Below are 19,870 nucleotides of genomic sequence, written 5' to 3' on the forward strand. Positions count from 1 at the left end.
AGACCTCGTCAGTGCTTAAATAAATCTAAAAAGATATGTGACAGTCTTGGAAAATAGCATTTAAAAAATTAAATTAAAATAAAAACAAATTTATACTCAAAATATTTACTTAAAAAACTAAAAAAGTTAATTTTTAATATTAAGATTGAGTTTAAGGTAAAGTTTAAATTTTAATTAATTTTTAAAATTAATATAAAAACAATAATAATAATAATAAAAGCTGTATGTAGCTTTATTTTTTCTTCTAGTCAATTTTCAAAGTAAACATTGCTTAAATAAAAATGTAGTTAATGGTAATAAGTGAGCTTAAGTTAAGATGCATTTTAATCAAGCTAATTATTATTGTGATTTGACTATTGAAAACTTAAGTAATTTTGTGCTTGTAATAATTACAAAAATTTGAAATTTTGCTTGAATGATTTAAATAAAAAAGAAACTTTTAGTTTTAAGAAAATGATAGCTACACAAGAATTTATTTAAAGCATGCATAATTTAGCATATTTTGAATTTAAAAAAGTCTCTGAATATATCAGGATAATTCAGGATTAATTTTTTAAACTTAATCGACTCAGGATAGTTTTTTTTTGTAAAAAAATCAGGGTAGTTTTAATGACTCAAAGAGTGGCGACCCTGCTATTATCAATAATTATCTGAATTAAATATGTTGTTATTTCAGGATGTCAAACGTATACCTATCTCAGACAGAAAATCTACGCCTTATGCAGTAAGTTTTGATTTTTTGATAAAACAGAAAAAACAAAACGTACTTGTTTTTAATTGATTTAACATTAGACAAAATGTACATACTACAAACATCATTACAAGACTATCGTTATCAGTTTTTAGTTAAATTTTGCAACTAGATAAAAAAAAAAATAGTATCTTTTAAAATAATTTTATTTTTAACTAGGCTTTTATATATATTGAGAAGGAAAAGTTTTAAAATTTGTATGTTTCTTAAATTAGATATAAGTTAAATAACAATTTGTTGTACAGAATAGAAGTATAAGAAAACGTCATTTGCCTAACCATTCAATTGTAAGAGCTAAACAGGTAATTTTACTAGCTTAATATGTAGTGTTTTTTTAATGCTGCAATAAACTTAGTTTCAATAAAATTTATGCATACGTTTATCTTTTTATCTTGTCTGATATTAATTCTATCATATTTTAGTTATCAATTAAAGTATATAGTTTGGTTTATTACATATTCCACTATTTCAGAGCAAACCACCAGTGAGAAGCAGTCCCATGGCTCCCACTCCCGCCAAAACAGTTCATATTCCCCAACCCATGAATAACTCGATTTCTTCAATGTATGGGACTTTTTTATTTGAGCTTTAAATAACAATTCAAAATTAGTTTAATCCAAAATTTTATTATTTAAGCGCTTATGTTCATTTTTAACTTATACAATTTTAATAATATTATAAACTTAAAAATACTAAACAGGCCACCAATTACGTCAAAGTCTCCTCCTGGAGGTGGAAAAATAAAAAGTGCGCATCATAGAAGTCACGCATCTACTGTAAAATCAACTCCTGTCACTACAAATAAGGTAGCTTTTATATTATTTTATTAAAATTTATCACCTTATGTTGTTTATGACAAAAGGAAACTACCACAACAAGACAGTAAAAATTCAATCTTGTAATAAAAATAAAAATTGACAGTTTGAAGACTTACCGAAAAAAGTAGAGGGTTTGCCAGCAATGGATTTCAAACTTGTGCACTCTACACCAGCTGTGAAACCAAGCAGCTCAAAAAATATTGAGAAAATTATTGAGAGTCCAGCAACCAGTCCCGTTAAGGTACATTATAAAGTTCATTAAAATAAATGTTAAAAGTTAAACGTTGTACTTAAAAAAAACTTTATTCTAAAATACTATTTATAATCATTTATTTTCATTGTTCTTATACTGTAAGATTCGTTTTTTGATGATAGTGTACTTTATATTTCTATTTTACTCTTTTTATTATAGTTTTTAAAATTAAAACTGTGATGCTTAATTCAATAGTACCCATAAATTATAGGTTTTTGATTGGCCTATTGTAAACTACATTCTCAGTCAGACAAAAAGCTATAAGTTATGGCAACTATGCGTGATGCAAACAAAAAATACTGGTGTTATTATTGAAAATTTTCATTGTTAAGAATTTAATATGCCTTTTGAATAACAAACTAAATTATTAATAACAAATCTTTTTTTCTACATTTTTTTATACTTCACTAAAAACTTCAGAGCTAAACAGTTTTAATTTAAAACATTGACATTGTTCAACTTTTGTAAAATACATTCATAATTTTAGAACTTTGAAGATATATTCTACTTATTTAGTTATTATAATTTTACTTTTTTAGTTTAAAAGTAGAATGTTCCGGTTTAATGTAATAACTTTCAATACAACTTTGATACACTTTAAAATTTAAAAGTGAACCCTGTATTTATAATATTCAAAATAGTGTACTTAATTTTGTTTTTACTCTTTAGAAATATTATGCTTATAAATAAAAAAAAATTAAAAACACGTTTTATACGTTTCCCGTGTGTAAAAGTTGTGTTAGTTTATCTATACTATATTTTAGTAAATACTACACAGCTGACTATGTGACTCATTAGCTTTCAACTTGACTTTATTAAAACAGTCAGCTGACTTTATTAAAACAGTCAGCTGTCCAATGAAAATATAGTATTTTGTTTTATTTTTTATAGATTAAGGGCATAGGAGGTGGTCAAAATTTTTTTTACAAAAAATAAAATAGGCTTTTATATAAAAGCTTAAAGTTTAAACTATAAGCCAGTTTATATATAATAAAAAAGAATTAATTAGTTTTTGAGATATAGACGTTTTTGTTAAAAGTTTCCAATACAAATGTATGGAGCGCAAAATTTTCAGGGTCAGTTTTCTCGGAAATTAAAATTCTCACTAAAAATTTATCTTCTCTTTCATTTTTCAAGCTAGAGACCTCAAATTTCCAGAAAACTTTCCTTTTATAATTTAAACAACTTTTAATGTTACAATTTTAAAGATATTAAAAAACCTTATTTATGTGATAAAAAACAAAAAAGTTCTTTTTATAATAAAATTTTTATTTTTCCAAATTAAAAAAAAATCTGCCTTAAATAGATTTAAATACTAGTAATAGACTTACTGTAAAAAGTTGAAGAAAATTACTTAATAAGTGAGGAGAAAATAGATTTTTAGTAAAATAGTCTTTTTTTCACGCTTTTGGTTTGCGCCTTTTATTAGGAACCTATTGAGGTCACCGAATTTGATCGCTTATACCTCAAAATATACTTTGAAATTTGTTAAGTAGTAAAAAAAGTCTGATTGCTCAGATTAAACTCTACCAACAAAATAAGATCAACTTGTAAAAATCTTTGTGGACCCCCTATGCGCTTAAAGATAACTTATTTTTAATACTACGTATTTTTAATTAAGAAAGTATTCTGTAGCATATAACAATTTCAACATAAGTTTCAAGTTTATAATTGTATTTGGTTATTAATATAGTTGAGTTTAGAAATTAAAGTATTATATTAGTTTAATTACTATTAAAGCTTTGTAATTTTCATTTAAAACAAGAAAAAAAAAAATTCACCGGATGTTTGTACAATTTATGACTTAAAAGTGTTTCTATTGTGCAAGATTCGAAAAACTAGTGTTGATTTTAAAACTATAATCAATAAAAAAATTTAAAAAATAGTTTTTAAACTGCAACAAATATTCTTTTTAAAACTTAAAAAACAAATCTTCAATATCTTTAAATTTCCTCACAAAAATTTTAATAAAAATAATAATTTAAACAGAACGACGATAAAAAAACGACGATAGCGTTCAGTTTTGCATCTCCTGCTGTCACTACTAAAAGTCTTGTAAAAGATGAAGACAACACCAAATCAACTAAAGTAAGTGAGCGTACAGAGTTAACGTTTATATTTATTGTTGTTATAAATTAGTTTGTGCAAACTCTATTAAGTGTAACTTCACTTTGTATTTTAGTGTTTGATTAAAAAAATACTTAAATGTATTTGATTGAGTTTGAGTTTATTTGAATTGTTTGCTGTCTGTTTTTCTTAGTCAAACAATTAAAAGTAACTAGTTTATGTTTTATAATTACAAAACTAAATCATACATATTAATAGCACAATTTAAGGGCACATGGGTTTAAAACACTTTGTTTTCAAATTTAGTAATATTTTTTACATAGTTAGATAAGTTACTTATTACTTTTTACCGCTTAAAAAATTCAAAGTAACTTATGAGATATAAGCGATCAAAATTAGAGTGAGTGTTCAATAGATTTTTTAAGGGAGGCGGAAACTAAAAGGGCAAAAAAGACTATTTTACAAAAAGTGGATCTCATCCTTCAGTTTTAGAGCAATTATTTTAGAACTTTCTAAGAGTAGTCTTTGATAAATAAATTTTAAACAACTTCTAAAAAACAGATTAAAAAAAAAAAATTGTAAAGTATTAACAAATTTTATTTTCGTCATAAACTTTTATATATATATTTTTTTTCAATAGTTCAGCTTCCTACAAGTAGTTTGTAGTATTGAAAAGTACCTTTACTAAAAGTTTGAATTAAATTGCTCTAAAAATGAAGGAGAAGATAGATTTTTAGTAAATTTTTCAAAATTCCGAGGAAATTGGTCTTGAAAATTTTTGCTTCCATATGGTTGTATTGGATTTTTTTTACCAAACTTGTTATATCTCAAAAGTTAATTATTATTTTTTATTCTAGAAAAAGTGTCATATAGTATATACTCTTAAGCTTTAAAAAAAGAGCCAAATTAAAAATATGTTGTACTCCGCTGTGTCCTTAAAATGTTATTAAATTAACAAAATTCTTCAATAAGATGTATAAGATGATCAAAAAATTTATCAGATTACCTTTTTTAAGGCTATATGTTAAATTTTTATAATTTACAGTTGGAATTTACATTTTCGGATCCAACTAAACCTATGGATACTGAAACTAAAGAACCAGGTAACTTTGTATTCTATTTAATTTAATTTTTTTTCCCTAACTTGTAAGTAATTAATTTAAAGTTTAAGTCTGATTAAAAATTATATAAAAACTTTTATGTTCCTTTAACTTTAATTAGCTTATCTTAACATCATAATTGCTAAACTGTCGTTAAAATCTGGAAGTATTTGGTATTTTTTAAACGCTCTATAAATCTTTTATAAATTTAAATTGTTTAGGCGTTTTTTAATAAAATTGTTAAGTTGAAAAAAAAATTAAATTATTTTCCTTGAGACCAAATACACATGATGTTTAGATAATACTTTTTTAGTTAAGTTGTGAAGCTGGAGTTATTACTAAGTGTTAAAATTTTTAGCTTTGCGAAAAAAGGGAGCTGTTTGTTTTGTGTTAAATATTTTTAATTAAATTAATGTAATAGTTAAAACATGGTCTAACTATTTGTTTTCTGACATTATGTACATTTTTTTCATATATTTTTATTGGTTTAGGAAATAGTTTTGAGGCTTGAGTTATCTACTTCATAACAATTTTCAGATTCAAAGTTTTAAATAATCAACTTAATAAATTAAAAAATAACTTTTTATGAAAATTACTAAATAAAATAAAGGCAAAAAATATGTTGGAAAAAACATATAAAAGAATCTTAAACTTTTTGAGCTAGAAAACCATACTTCATTTTGTAAGTTAGAATATTGTAAATATTTTGAACAGAAACAGAAAAGCCAACGAAACTCAAAAGGTCCTCATTTGGCCTGCCATCGTCAGTAAGTGAGGTAGAAAGTAGTCCAGTTGAAGCAAAAAAGGCAAAACCAGTGAGTTATTATTTTCATATAATTCGAGTTATGGTTTTAATGGACATACAAACTTAGTAGTTTTTCTTAACAGAATTTATTGAAATTTTAATCAATTTTTTAAAACTAGATTCTTTCGTCAAGGTTGTAAAAAATTTGGGCTTTGTAGTTAATTTATAAACATATAGCATTGTATTATTTATATTTTGCAAATATTGTAAGAGTTTTGTTTATGAAACTAATATGTTTTTGTTATCTTATAAAGTTGAGTTTTCTCAAAGAAGTTAATACTAGTTTGAAAATTACTTTTGTAATTGTATTGTTGTATTATTTAAACTTCAAATACCAACCTAAGTCATTTAACGACAATGATCTTATAATTAAACATTGTTTGACATTAAAATTAATTCTTTCAAACAATATAAATAAGACTCAATTTTCCAGAACAAAATATATTTCATGCTTCTTTCGTCAGTTGTATACTAAGCGATAAAAATAAAGTTTTAAATCTAACTTATATAGTGGAAATGCAATCAACGTAATTAATAACAATAAAGCAAAGAGTAATTAACAATACATAAGTACTTCTAATTACAATGCAACTAAAAAATAATAAAACAGGGCAACAACTTATAAAATAATTTAAGAAAACAACGAAACATTATAATCAAAATCTTTATGTTTACACAACTTAGGTTTTCTTAACAAAATACAAATAGCCTCAAGTTTAATTAAATCCGAAATGTGAAAACAATTTTAAATCTTTTTAAATTATAATTACTAGCACAATCAAGGTTATTTACTAAGTGTTCAGAAATAGCAGATCTTTTTGAAGCATTTATTACTCTAATAGATTTAGTTTTCTCATTACTCTTACAAAATTCATCAATACTTTTTGGAATATGTTCTTTTATTCTTTTGCCAAATTGTCTTGAGGTCATCCCGACATAACTAGCTTCACAGAAGCAGTTAAACTGGTAAACTACCATACTTTGTTTAAATTCTGCTATCGGATCTTTTCCTCCAGGTCTCAACATTGGTTTCGATATAAAAATAACAATCGGCTTGGCCGAATGATACGTCCTACTTACTAATTTACAAATCTCTCTTTCTAAAACTCCTGAGTTCTTTTTGACATAAGGCGTCTTATTAATTACGTTGTTTGCATTTCCACTATATAAGTTAGATTTAAAACTTTATTTTTATTGCTTAGTATACAACTGACGAAAGAAGCATGAAATATATTTTGTTCTGAAAAATTGAGTCTTATTTATATTGTTTGAAAGAATGATCTTATAAAACTTAAAAAAACTAAAACTAAACTTTTAAACAAAATTAAAAAAAAAAAAATTTAAATAATTGAGCTGAAACATTGAGTTTCAGATTTAGAAACAAAAATATTTAAACATTTAAAACATGCGTTCGTTAAAAAAAAATTATTTGAAAAAAAAAATTAGGTGGCAGCTGCAAGTAAACCGAAAGCAGCAGCCAAATGGAGCTGTCCAATTTGCATGGTGTCAAACGACGTGTCCGCTCTCAGCTGCGTTTGCTGCAGTGAACCGCAACCGGGTTGCAAGCCTACACCCAAGCAAGACAAAAAGCTTCCTGAATCAGCGTTTTCGTTTGGTGCGCCTGCCGGAGGAGGTATAACATTTGGAGCTCCTAAAACTGGTTTGTTATCTGATAATATGTGTTTTTTTATAGTTTGAGTTTTACACATTTTTTCTATAATGTATTTTCTGCAAATAATATACAATATACACAACATATGCGTTGTAAATTAATTATCACAAAGTTCTAAAAATTTGAATGGGATTAATTTTAAAATAAATTAGATGAACACTATATAAAATTGCTTGAAGTAAAATGTTATATATTTTGAATCAAACTTTAAACAGAAAAAACATAGAATTACTCAAATAATATCCTAATAACTTCAATTTGACCACTATTTACCTCATTTGCTTACAATAAAAAGTAAAAAGTTGTATATCTTTTACATTAAATTATTTTTATGAGCAATAACTACTAAAAATATTAAAACATTAAGTTCTCAGCTCATAATTATTTTTTTATTCTAAGTTTTTTTTTTTTTATTCAAAGTACTTCATTGCACCTTTTCCACCTTTATTAAGCATATTTTAAATGTAACGCATAACTTTAAAAACGGATAAACTTAAAGTCGTTTAGTACATTACAGGGTTCGTGCGCGTCAGGCTAAATCAGGCTAAGTCAGGCTAAATCAGCTTTTCTGAAAAAAGTTGAAAAACGTCAGGCTAAATCAGTTTTTTATTTAAAAATTTGAGAAACTCAGTTTTTCTCAGTTCAAATGCTTGAAAATTTTTGATAGAAAAAATTGAAAAATCTTTTTAAGATCAAATTGAGATGTGAATTTATTTCTAAAAAAATATTTAGTGAGTAAAGACAAAATCAGTAAGTTTTTGTAAAAATAAATGTTTTGAGTAGATTATATACGTCACAATTATGAAAATTCATTAAAAAATACAGTTTAAACATTACAGTTTAGTTCAACTACTTAGCTGTTTGTTTAAATTTGTTTACATCAGCTATGTTTCTCAGAGCTTAGTTGGTTGAACTGTTTTAATTTCTAGTTTAAAGGCTTTTTACCAAATAGTTTTTAGATTAAATTTCTTAGTAGTTTATTCATATATTTTACTGTTTGTTTAAAGTTGTTAGAGATATTCACAAAAATTAAAGGTAATTTTTATTTAAGTGTAAGCTTTTTTTAATCTGGTATGACATCAACAATCACTGTATTTATTTATAGTTTAGGATTCATAATTATGTATCAATTTTAAGTATTAGTCAAAATACTTTAATAAACATTTTTTACTTATTTTAATACTAATGTAAGCGTTTCATTTTAAATAAAACACAACAATGCACGTTGTTTATTATAATTCTTCTACTTATAATGTGTTTACTTGGTGCTTAATTAAATTGAACAATTGTGTTTAGTAATATTAAGTTTTTACACTAGTAATATATTACATATAACAATTATTTTAAAAGTTATCACTGAATTTGTTATGTTAAGGACATAAGGGGGTAAATCACCTTTTTCACAATTTAGTCTTATTTTATTGAGTTGTAACTAAGCTATGAGTTGATTTTTGCAGATTTTTATAGCTAAAAATATTTTTGAGATAAAGCTGGTTGAAGTCATTAACTATAATAGTACTAATCAAGACCCCCCAATACCTAAATTGACTTCTAAAGGGGATTTTCCTTACTTTGAAATTTTCAGGCTAAATTGCTCTCAGTCAGGCTAATGAAAAATATTTCGCGCACGAACCCTGACATTAGTAATCACAAAGTAAAATCAGAGTAGTTTCAAGATGTTTTATTTACTTAGTTTTAATTTGTGGTAAGACGAATTCACAATTAATCTTTTATAAAGTTTCAATTTTGTTATTACATATAATGATGTACAACTTAATAATAAAATAAGCATAAATTAGCTTTTTAATTTCATTTAGTAGTAAAATATCTAAGTTATTTAACACATATATTATTGCTTATAGTATACTTATTAAAATAGCTAAAAAAAGTCATTAGTTTTCTGAAGATTTACATTTTTGTTTTTAAAATCAATTAATGTAAAGTATTTAAAAACTTGATACTGTAAAAAAGATAATATTTAAATGTAAAATAGACTAAGACTGTCTCAGTAAAGGGGTTTTTATGGGTAATAGGGAATAAAAAGGATATAGAAACATAAAGATTAGTATAAAGACAGATTAAACTTATATTTTATTTACAAGCTAGAAACACACAGATAAATGATCTATACAGAACTAATACAAGACTACTAACAATAATGAACACAAATATACAGTGGGTAACTAATAAGCACATACTTAAATCTTAAGAACAAACGGACTTATAAAAAAACGTTCCGAAGTATTCAAATTGTGAAGCTTACAACGCACCATCTAACTGCCGAATGCCAATGCTTTCAAAACGTAGTCTATTTTATATCGAAAGCAAAGATATTTTTTTAATTCATACGTATATAGTTATCTATTATTTTAACAATAACATATATCCGTTAGCAAAACTTTAACGCATTGTTTTTATAACCATCTAAAATAAACCGCGCTTTTCTATTACATATTTCCACTATTAAAATTGGTTTTTCTTTTTCTTTTAGATTAAAAAAATAGATTCGATTATTCGCTACAAGACTAACAAGTAGACTTGAACAAGCAAATCAATACTTTGTTTATGTAATACATACAAAATTATCTGTTATTTTTCAAAAAGGCTATAATCATGCATTTCTTAATTAGTATATTTGACAGCAAAATAGTTTTTTAATTTTTAGAATCTCCATAAATTTTATCTAAAAAAAGCTATAATTTTCATTTTAAGACAATAATTTTAATTTAAAATTGTATTATGGTAATTATGATTATTTAATATAAGCATATTAGTTTAAGTATAGCTATAAAATTAGTCAAATTTAATATCATATTATCACAAATTTGTTCAATACATACTAAATATGCACAGAGAATTTTAGTTTAAAACATTAAATACTTTTTATAAATTTATTGCCTATTATATTTGAATATTATGTTTTAAAATTTAAGTTTAATCTTTTAACCGTGTAAAACGCAATGTATTAATTATTTAAAAGCCAACCTTTTAGTGTTTTAAGTTTAAAAAATTCATTAATTTTACAAGCTAAAATAAATTATATTATAAATGCTTAATTTATACTTGCTAATTTAATTGAAAACATGAAGATCTAGAAAAGTTTAACTTATGAGTTAGTTTACTTATATAGTATTATAAACTTTCAAATGGCAGTTTTAAACGAAAGAAAAAGTGTTGTTTAAACATAGATAATTTATTAAAAAAAAAAAAAAAATATTTGTGTCTCATAAGTTTAATGCAGCGAATTATAAATGTTAGTAAGCTTTTTGTTTATGTTTGTGTACTTTTCAAGATACAGCCAGTAAGGCCGCAGATGGTATTGGATTTGGGTTTGGTGGTACTGGAAAAGTAACATTTGGACAAAATAAGACTGGTTGGTTATGTTTGTACTAGGAATATTTCTTTATGAAATGAAGTAAGTAAATCCGTTTTGATTTAGATTATGCCGTTATAGTATGATATAACTGTTTAAAAGTACGAAATTTTTTTTTGTAGACTTTGGTTCTTTCATAAAAATTCATATTTAATTTCAGTTTATATTTTGAAAACAGCTTGACATAAAAAAAAATATTTTGTTTAGCTGCATCTGCATCGACTAGCGAAAAATCTGCATTCAATACAGGTGGTGAGATCAGTTTTGGTACCAACAAACCAATAAAAACGACACCAAAAGTCATACTTCCGCCAAAACCAAGTGTTCAAATGTTTGTTACTTAATTTAGCCTACTGTTTATATTAAAATATTAGTTATATGTCTTGCATGTAAATATTATTTTACATAATTTGTACACATTACAATAAATATCATTTTTATCATACTAGATACTTTTTTGTAAACTTATTTTTAAAGTAAATTACTGGTACTACTTGAGAAACAATAAGTTTTTAAGGTGAAATTTTAATTTAAAAAATAAATTAATAAATGGTATTAAGATTGTTCAACACCAGTTATTCAGCTATTAAGTTTTTTACTAAATCTTTGTTTCACTTCAATGAGATAAAAAAATTCTAAGTTTATGATTTTTGTAGTTTTTAAGTCCTTATAGTTTATTTAGAACCCTACTAATTACACGTTTTGTAAATATTAAAAGAGCGAAATCTGGTAAAAAATGGGAATGTGAAACTTGTTTACTACAAAATGCAGTTGAAGAGAATAAATGCGTTGCTTGTGGGGATCCGAATCCAGGTACATGATATTTTTTTTACGGTATACATTTACAGTTTAAAATTGACACCAAGCTTTTTATTAATAACAAAGGCCAACTTATGGTAAAAATAAAATTAACTGAATTCTAGATTATTTTAAAACTATATCTGTTATATTCTTATATTTTCATTTATGGTTTTAATTGATTGTGATTTGCTAAGACAACATGAATTCACAAAAGAATTGAATTTATTTATATAACTTTGTATAATGTAACAGTCTCTCTTTTTGCTCCTTAATCAATTTCAAAGTGTTTTTGTGCTATATAAAGAGACAGAGTTACCATTTTAGCTAACTAATTTTCAAAACTTTCATTAGAATTTATACTTTATAACACCTGAGACTTTCTTTTCAAGCTGCCTTCTCAGTAAATAAAAAAAATAAATTTATGTTACCACTTGTTAAAACAATTAAGTACTTTTATCTTAATTATTCACAAGAGTTGTTTTAACGTAAATTATATATTTTCTATTACAAAAAAGTGACTCTATTTTAGGAGTTTGGTTCATAATTTTTTACTACTTATGTTTTTTAAAATTTTACTCCTTTGAAAAGTTTTATAAATTTTTTACTGAAAATTGGAAGTCATTAGCTCCAAAAACAAACAATTTTTTTTTTGGGTTTTTAAGAAAATTAACACACAAAAGTTGACTATTAGTTTTTGTATGATCAAATTTACAAAACTGACTCTGGAAATTAAATGATATTGTGTTCTCTGATGATTTATTTAAACTTTTTTGTTTGGCCTTAGTTTATGAGTCAATGTTATTTTTTATAAAAAAAATGCTTTTGTCATTTTCAGCCTTTTTGTAGTTTAAATAAACTAAGACTGTTAACATTTAAGGTCCTAATAATTAATTCAAACACATTTTTCTGCTTATGGAAATGTTTGAAAGTTTTAAAGAATTCCTTAGAAAAAGGGGATATTTAAAATAGTAGAAAAATATTATATATTTAGATTTTTTGAAAACCAATAGAAAGATCTCAACTTCTAGAGGAGAAATTTAATAAATAGTAGAAAAGTTATTAAACTTTTACAAAAAAACTTTAAATAAAATGAGGTAAACAATTTGTTTGCTATTAAATTTACACTAGGTTTTGATGTGTAGTCAGTTTTGTATAAAGTAGCCTATACAAACGTAAGGAGAGTAAATTTTTTATTTTAACTTTATTGGGAGATTTTATCAGGGTTGCCACAAAGTCAGGAAAGTCAGAAAAACGAAAAATAATTACAAAAGTCAGGAAAAATTGGGGTTTTCAAGAAAAAAAAGGCAGGAAAAGTTGGAAGTTTAGTATATACATTCTCTTAATAAGAAAGTTTATCATTATTCATAAAAACTGCCTATTGCTAATGTTATTATATAAAAAACACTCTTTTGCAATTAATTTTTTTTTTCAGGGTTTAATTGATTTTTTTGAAACGAGTTATAATTTCTTAATCTTATTTATTTTTTAAATCTTTGGTTATGTATTTCTGAACCAGTTTCATTTAGAATTAGATTGAGAAAAGTCAGGAATTTTTTTCAGCTCGATCCGTGACAATCCTGTTTTATTTTCCGGGAGATAATATATTATGAGTTTGAAGAACTTTTAAAACTTAGATTTAAGAAATCATACTAATACTTTTCAAACAAAATCCCCAAAAAAGTTGTCATTTAAAAAATTAAGTAAATCATATAAATAAATGTTGGAATAATAACAATAAACTGAATATTTGAAAAAAGAATATTTAATTTAAAAGAGAAGATAGATAATTGTAGAAATATTTTTATTTTAATTTTACTAAAAGAGGTTAAACCTCTTTAGTCAGTGGGTCTAGTTTACCAGAAAAACTCTTTGCGGACCGCGTAACTTTTGAAATTTAAACTTTACAGTAGAAAATCATTTTAAAACTAAAAGGGTGGTTAAGTTAAACATTACTGTGTATTGTAAATAAAGTTTGGAGTAAATTTCAGAAAAGTTGTTGTAAAAAAGATAAATTTAAATTGTTCTGCGGAATTTTAAACACATCCGTGGGTCAGAGGTTTTTTGCTTGCTAACCTCTACTCTATAATAAGTCTCAATAAATTTAATCATAAATATTTTGAGCGGTAATTTTATAAGGTCGAAAGTTTATACGGTAGCTAAGATAAAAGGTTATGAAATGAGATTAACTTAATTAAAACTACCCTAATGAGGTACTCCTATGAATTCACTGCATATTTCTAGCAGACATAGAAACCCGTTTAAATAAAATTTAATATACCATGAAGTTGTTTTGATTTAAGGCGGGGTTTGAATTTCATAAAATATTTCTTAATTGTCAAAAAAGTAAACACAGAGTCATTATGGTTTATTATAAGCTTCTAGTATATGTAAAACTGCTTTATTTAATAGAACTTGTACAGATATTGCTAAAAGATAAATTTATAACAATTGAAATGTGTACAAATTATTATAAAATGATATATGCATGCTGGATATATATCTTAATTTAAATATAAACAGTAGACTAAGAAGTTAAAACTTGTGAACACTTGCTTGAAATATTGATTAATTTTTTGGCTTTATTTCTGACTCAATTTTACTGTATACCTTATGATCTATACTACATAATATTTAAAGATTTATTAATGTTACGAATTAATATTTTTTACACATACTTGCTAATTTTTGATTAAATAGTACATACAATAAATCATACAAATGTTTAAGGTTCAGACACGTGTATCAGTATCTATTAGTTAAAAAATGTATACTTGGTGGTCACTTAAACTACCAACTCAAGATATTTTTAATTTTTTCTAGGTTAAAAAAGTTCTTAAATTTCAATTTTTTTATAGCTTTTATAACTTTAATCTTTTTTCTCCAAAGTTTATTTACAATTTGATTTTCATACTGTTTTATCTCTAATGCTAAAGTATATAATTGTTTTTCAAACTTTATGAAGTCTGGCTGAATCAAGCTAATAAGTAGTAACTATTTTTTTTGCTATTTAGAAGGTTGCAACCGTTTCTTTGTTTATACTTAAAATAAAATATTTTTTCAATATTTATAAAACAATGTTTGTTGCAAATTTAGAATAAGCAAACAGTTTGTTTATTCTAAAATAACTGTAGTTTTTTGACAGCTAACCAATAATGAAAGTAATAAAAATTAAAATTTTAGATCTGGTTCCTGATCCTAACAAAAAGCAAGCTGAGTTCAAGTACGGAGCCGCAGCTGAGGACCTGAAAAAAACCTTTTCCACCCCTGCACCCGTCAAGCCTGCTGATTGCAGCTCGTTGACTACCAAGCCCCTTGAATCAGAAGCTACGAAAGAAAAACCTTCATTCAGCTTCGCTTCTCCTTCAACCGAAGAAAAGAAAGTTGCCGACTCCAAACCTCTCACGACAAATAAAGAAAGCGAACAAAAAGCAGCTACGCTTCCTACCTTGAATTTTGGTGGGCCGAAAGCTGCAGAAACAAAAACTGTTCCGACTTTTGGTTTTGGAAAGAAATCAGAGGATAAATCTCTGCCTAAAACCAGTTTTGCGACTCCTAAATCAGCTGATGAAAATAAGCAGGAACCAAGTAAACCTGTATTGAGTTTTGGCGCACCAAAAGAAAAGACTTCTACAGAACTCCCTAAATTTGGAGGGTTTGTCGCAAAAACAGAAGATAAAAGTAAGTTTACTTAACACTTTAAAAAAAAAAATCCACTTCATGTAAAACTTTTATAATTAATTTGTATTATATTTCAAAAGCAGCGACGGAGCTTAAAACTTCAGGCTTTTCATTTGGTGCCAGCGCAGCCAAACCGACCGAAACTTCAAGTAATGTTTTTTCTTTAATTAAAGTGTTAACAAAAAACTAAGTTTGGCTTAGCCTTACCACTTGATTTTTTTTCTTAGTTTAAAAAACAAAGTTGTGAATCGTAAACAGCAACCACACACTAAATATTTTTTATGCTACTCTGACAATAGAATAGGTGATTTTTTAGTAAAATAAAAGATACCATTCGCAGAACATAATGAAATTTAAAAATATCAAAATCAATTATTTTTTTGCGTTTCTTTATAGCAATGTGATAAAATACAATGATAGTTAAAATTATAATTAACAGGCAGCAAAGCACCTGGTTTTACTTTCGGAAAACCAGCCGAAAGTTCTAATACTGAAAATAAAACATCAGGTTTGTTTTTATGTTCATAATGTTTGTAAACTAAACTTGCTTTTAGTTTTGATCGCTTTGAAGCTGTAACTGTACAGTAATTACATAGCATAAAAACAAATTAAATTACGAAATGTTTGAATCAGAAATTAAAAGTATTTGTATTTTGATAAGTTAAGTCTTCAAAAAAATCTATTTGAATTAAGAACTAAGCGTATGAATTTCATTTATTTAATTAATATAAAAGTTTTATTTTGTTAAAGAGAAGTTAAAAAATTTAATTCATTATAAAACTATTATTTGATAATTAATGTATTTTCAAAAGTACCTTTTTGTGTTACCTTAATACTTTCTTTCAAATATTGCAAACCTTATTTTATATTTACCAGTTAAGAATTTGATACAAGTGGTTATAAATTTTAAGTTTTTAATAATGATTAAAACAATCATTTAAAAACAGTCAAATAGAGTTATTTTTTCAATGAAGATATTTGAAAGTGTTGCTTTTAAGTTATTTCAAATAAAAAATTGTAGTAGTTAGTTTTTTAAAAAGTTTTTAGACTATTATTGAATAGTTAACGACATTTTGATTTAATTATTGAATCATTTGAATATCATTTATCTCTTATGATCAGTTTCAAACGGATACAAATATACGTTTTCCTATCAAAAAATCATATCTGTTATGTAATTTTATTTCAAGTCATCCTTAAGTTTTACTACATTTAGATAGTGAAATCAGTTTCTAATAAAAATATTATTTAAAACTTTTCAAAATTGTTTAATTAAAAAATTTATAAACAGCAACTGCTTTTTCTTTTGGAAAACCTGCGGAGACTGCAAAAACTGAAACGAAAGAAGTGACAGGTTTTAAAAGTTAAATAGTATATTAATTTGTTTGATACTGAAGGAATTTGATGTAACAATTCACTCTAAATTTTTATTAAAAATCAAGACACACATTTTTTTAGTGCATAAATCAATATTTGTATTTTACAAGTTCGAAGTTTTAGTTTTTTAAGAAACGAATATTTTACAGACGACAAACCAAAATCTTTGTTCAGTTTTGGAAACAAACCAACTGAAACTTCAACCACTGAGAATAAAACAGAGTCTTCAGGTTAATTTTTGAAATAATTTTTTCTTGTGATAACTTAATATTTTAAATTTACATTCTGTAAACGAGGCTTGCTAATAAATTTTTATATAAAATAAAGCTTAAGTATGTGCAATAATTAGAATGTAAATAAAGAGAGTCAGATTTCGTTAAAACTAAATGCAGTCGGGGTTGTCAAACACTCACGATCACTAAGGACAGTTTGACAAATTTAAGATTTTTAAAATATCAGCCTAGTATTTTTTCTATATATTGAGTGATATTTATATTCTATTTATTTAGTTCTTCAAGTTTCAATATATTGTAACCAGTTTCGTTTAAAAACATTATTTTTATTGATGTTGAAAAGTTAATTAAAAAAAAAATTCTATATTTTTTTATACGATTTAAAAAATCAGAATGACTCAAGACAGTTAAGATTACTCAAGATAGTTTTTGACTCATAGAGTGGCAACCCTGTGTAGTTAAATATACTGACGAAAAATATTATAAATTATTTTCGATTTTAGTAAAACTAGTTTTTTTAAATAATAAAGTATCAATATTTGTTTGTAAATCCTATTAATTTACAAATTAGTTTTTTTGTAATAAGGTAATAATAAGTATTTTTTTAATAATGTGTTGTTCTGCAAACAGGAGACAAACCAAAATCTTTGTTCAGTTTTGGAAACAAACCAACTGAAACTTCCACCACTGAGAATAAAACTGAGTCTTCAGGTTAATTTTTTACATATGTAATTTTACTAATTCTTTAGACACTTCTTGTAACTAACTTAGAAAGTAGCATTTACATTAAAAAAACTAAGCTTTGAGTAAAACGTGAAAAACTACAATATAAGAAAAATATATTAAAACCTAATATTAATTTCAAGCTAATCGTTTGTCAATAAAGATCCTAGCGAAGCATTATGCAATTTTTTGTTACTTTAAAACTTATATATACTTACTAAGAATATTATAGTAAACGGTATTAACCATCAAAGGTAAGAATAAATTTTATACTCGTTCTGATTTTGCTGTATACTTATAACTAGTTTAAGTTTTAGGTTGTGTATTTAATATATTTTTATTTAAATGTCATGTGTAGTATTTGAAAGATATATTTAAAATTTATTTATCTTGTTTATAACAAGATTAAAATAGTCTTGTATTGTATGCAACAGCTGTGAATAAGTTTTAAACTATTTGTGTACAGGTGATAAAGCACCATCTATGTTCAATTTCGGTAAGCAGCAAGCTGACAATAAAACAGAGTCCTCAGGTTTAATTTTTGAGCTGAATATTACATTTTTTATTGAGCTTTTCTTGGAATTTTAATTATTAGTTACTATTAGAAGTAGCCGCTAAAATAAAAAACTTATAGTTTATAAAAGGTATGGCAGTTAAACTAAATTTCAAGTTAAACAATGTAGAAATAACAATAATAATTATATAAATTAAAAGTACAAGTAATTAATTTAAGTTCTAGGTAGAAAACAAATGATTCAATGTAGACATATATTTTGTCTATTAACAGGGTTGCCACAAAAGCTGGAATCCTGGAGAAACCTGAAGTTTGATAAAGTTTGAAAAAACCTGGAATTTCAAACAAAAATCACTTAAAAACCTGGAATTTTAAACATTTTTTACATGTTAAGTAGTGAAATTTTAATTTGACACAAAAAATTGTCGTATAGTAAAAACTTTTTGTTATCATCAAAATTTTTTTATTAAAAAACACCATAAAAGTAGTTTTTTAATGGTGAAAAACCATTAACCACAGTTTTTAAATTTCACTTAAATTTAAACTAAAAGTACACCAAAAAACTTGTACCTTTAAAAACCTGGAAGAAATTTCTCAATAATCAGTGGCAACCTTGTATGAAGCTCAAATTTAAGTTAATTACTCATAGTTTTTTTTAAAACTCAAGTTGATTAAATTTTTCTTTTGTTTAACTAAATTCAGTTTTTAATATCCTCATAAATGTGTGTAATCATTTTAGTTACTATTTTTAAAGTTTGTTTGTTTTATAACAGTGGCGTTCAGTTTTGATTACGTTTCCCCTAGAAGCTGCAACTGCTTTAGTTTTTATGAGATTTTTAAAAAACTGATTGTAATATGATCAAATTGATATGCATTTGTTTTTATAAGCTTAAGTCAGTGGTTCTCAGCTCAAGTTGTTTAATTCGGTTTAAATGGAAGTGTTAAGTAAATTTAATACATACATGCTTTAAAATTACGATTGTTATATAAAACTTACTGTTATTTTATTACAAAACACTGTTGCAACTAGTGATGTACCGGACCCACAATTTTGGGTCCGGCCGGACCCGGTTCCGGACTTTTTTTTCAAACTAGAATCCGGCCGGAACCGGATCCGGACTTTTTTTTCAAATTAGAATCCGGCCGGAACCGGACCCGGACTTTTTTTTCAAATTAGAGTCCGGCCGGAACCGGATCCGGACTTTTTTTTCAAATTAGAATCCGGCCGGATCCGGATATCAGACAAAAATGGCAATATCCGGCCGGACCCGGATAGTGAGTCCGGTACATAACTAGAATAAACTAACCTGAGTCAGAATGAGGTTTTTAAAAACTGAAAAAAAAAGAACTTTAATCTAATAATAAGTAGAACAGCTAGCCACAAAGTTTACAAATTTAGGTGTTATTTACAATTAAAAATCTGAAATCAAGTTCTTGAACAAAATACACTAGAAAATTACAAAATATTGAAAACTGGATCAGCTCAAACTCATTCAAAATCTAAAAGAAAACTAGCCTGAGTTTTTATAAAAAACTAAACTAGCCTGAGGCAGTCCAAGATTTTCTAAAATTCCCAAAAATTTTGAAACTAGCAGGTTGCCACTGTTTAAGTCAATAAAACTAGCTAGAGTGAGTATAAACAAGCCTGAGTCAGAATGAGGTTTTTAAAAACTGAAAAATTACTTTAATCTAACAATCAGTAGAA

The 19,870-nt window shown here is 25.4% G+C and overlaps 1 protein-coding gene across 5 annotated transcripts in view; it reads left to right on the plus strand.

The window, feature by feature from the left end:
- Positions 1–19,870, plus strand: part of LOC145849213 (uncharacterized) — a 29,476-nt gene that overhangs the window by 5,450 nt on the left and 4,156 nt on the right. For 2 of the 5 annotated variants that reach the window (XM_082954338.1, XM_082954340.1), the window contains exons 7-25: positions 677–724; positions 997–1,053; positions 1,224–1,315; positions 1,452–1,557; positions 1,673–1,810; positions 3,812–3,910; positions 4,935–4,992; positions 5,704–5,804; positions 7,241–7,454; positions 10,759–10,839; positions 11,047–11,170; positions 11,558–11,652; positions 14,821–15,318; positions 15,399–15,467; positions 15,758–15,826; positions 16,610–16,672; positions 16,845–16,925; positions 17,559–17,639; positions 18,118–18,183. In XM_082954338.1, the coding sequence (XP_082810464.1) occupies positions 677–724; positions 997–1,053; positions 1,224–1,315; positions 1,452–1,557; positions 1,673–1,810; positions 3,812–3,910; positions 4,935–4,992; positions 5,704–5,804; positions 7,241–7,454; positions 10,759–10,839; positions 11,047–11,170; positions 11,558–11,652; positions 14,821–15,318; positions 15,399–15,467; positions 15,758–15,826; positions 16,610–16,672; positions 16,845–16,925; positions 17,559–17,639; positions 18,118–18,183 (2,140 nt within the window). The remainder of the gene's footprint in view (positions 1–676; positions 725–996; positions 1,054–1,223; positions 1,316–1,451; positions 1,558–1,672; positions 1,811–3,811; positions 3,911–4,934; positions 4,993–5,703; positions 5,805–7,240; positions 7,455–10,758; positions 10,840–11,046; positions 11,171–11,557; positions 11,653–14,820; positions 15,319–15,398; positions 15,468–15,757; positions 15,827–16,609; positions 16,673–16,844; positions 16,926–17,558; positions 17,640–18,117; positions 18,184–19,870) is intronic. The other 3 variants (XM_082954339.1, XM_082954341.1, XM_082954342.1) reach the window with 3 other exon arrangements.

This window comes from Thalia democratica, chromosome 1 (assembly GCF_965202585.1).
Source record: "Thalia democratica chromosome 1, ktThaDemo2.hap1.1, whole genome shotgun sequence".
In the NCBI taxonomy this organism is placed as follows: domain Eukaryota; kingdom Metazoa; phylum Chordata; class Thaliacea; order Salpida; family Salpidae; genus Thalia; species Thalia democratica.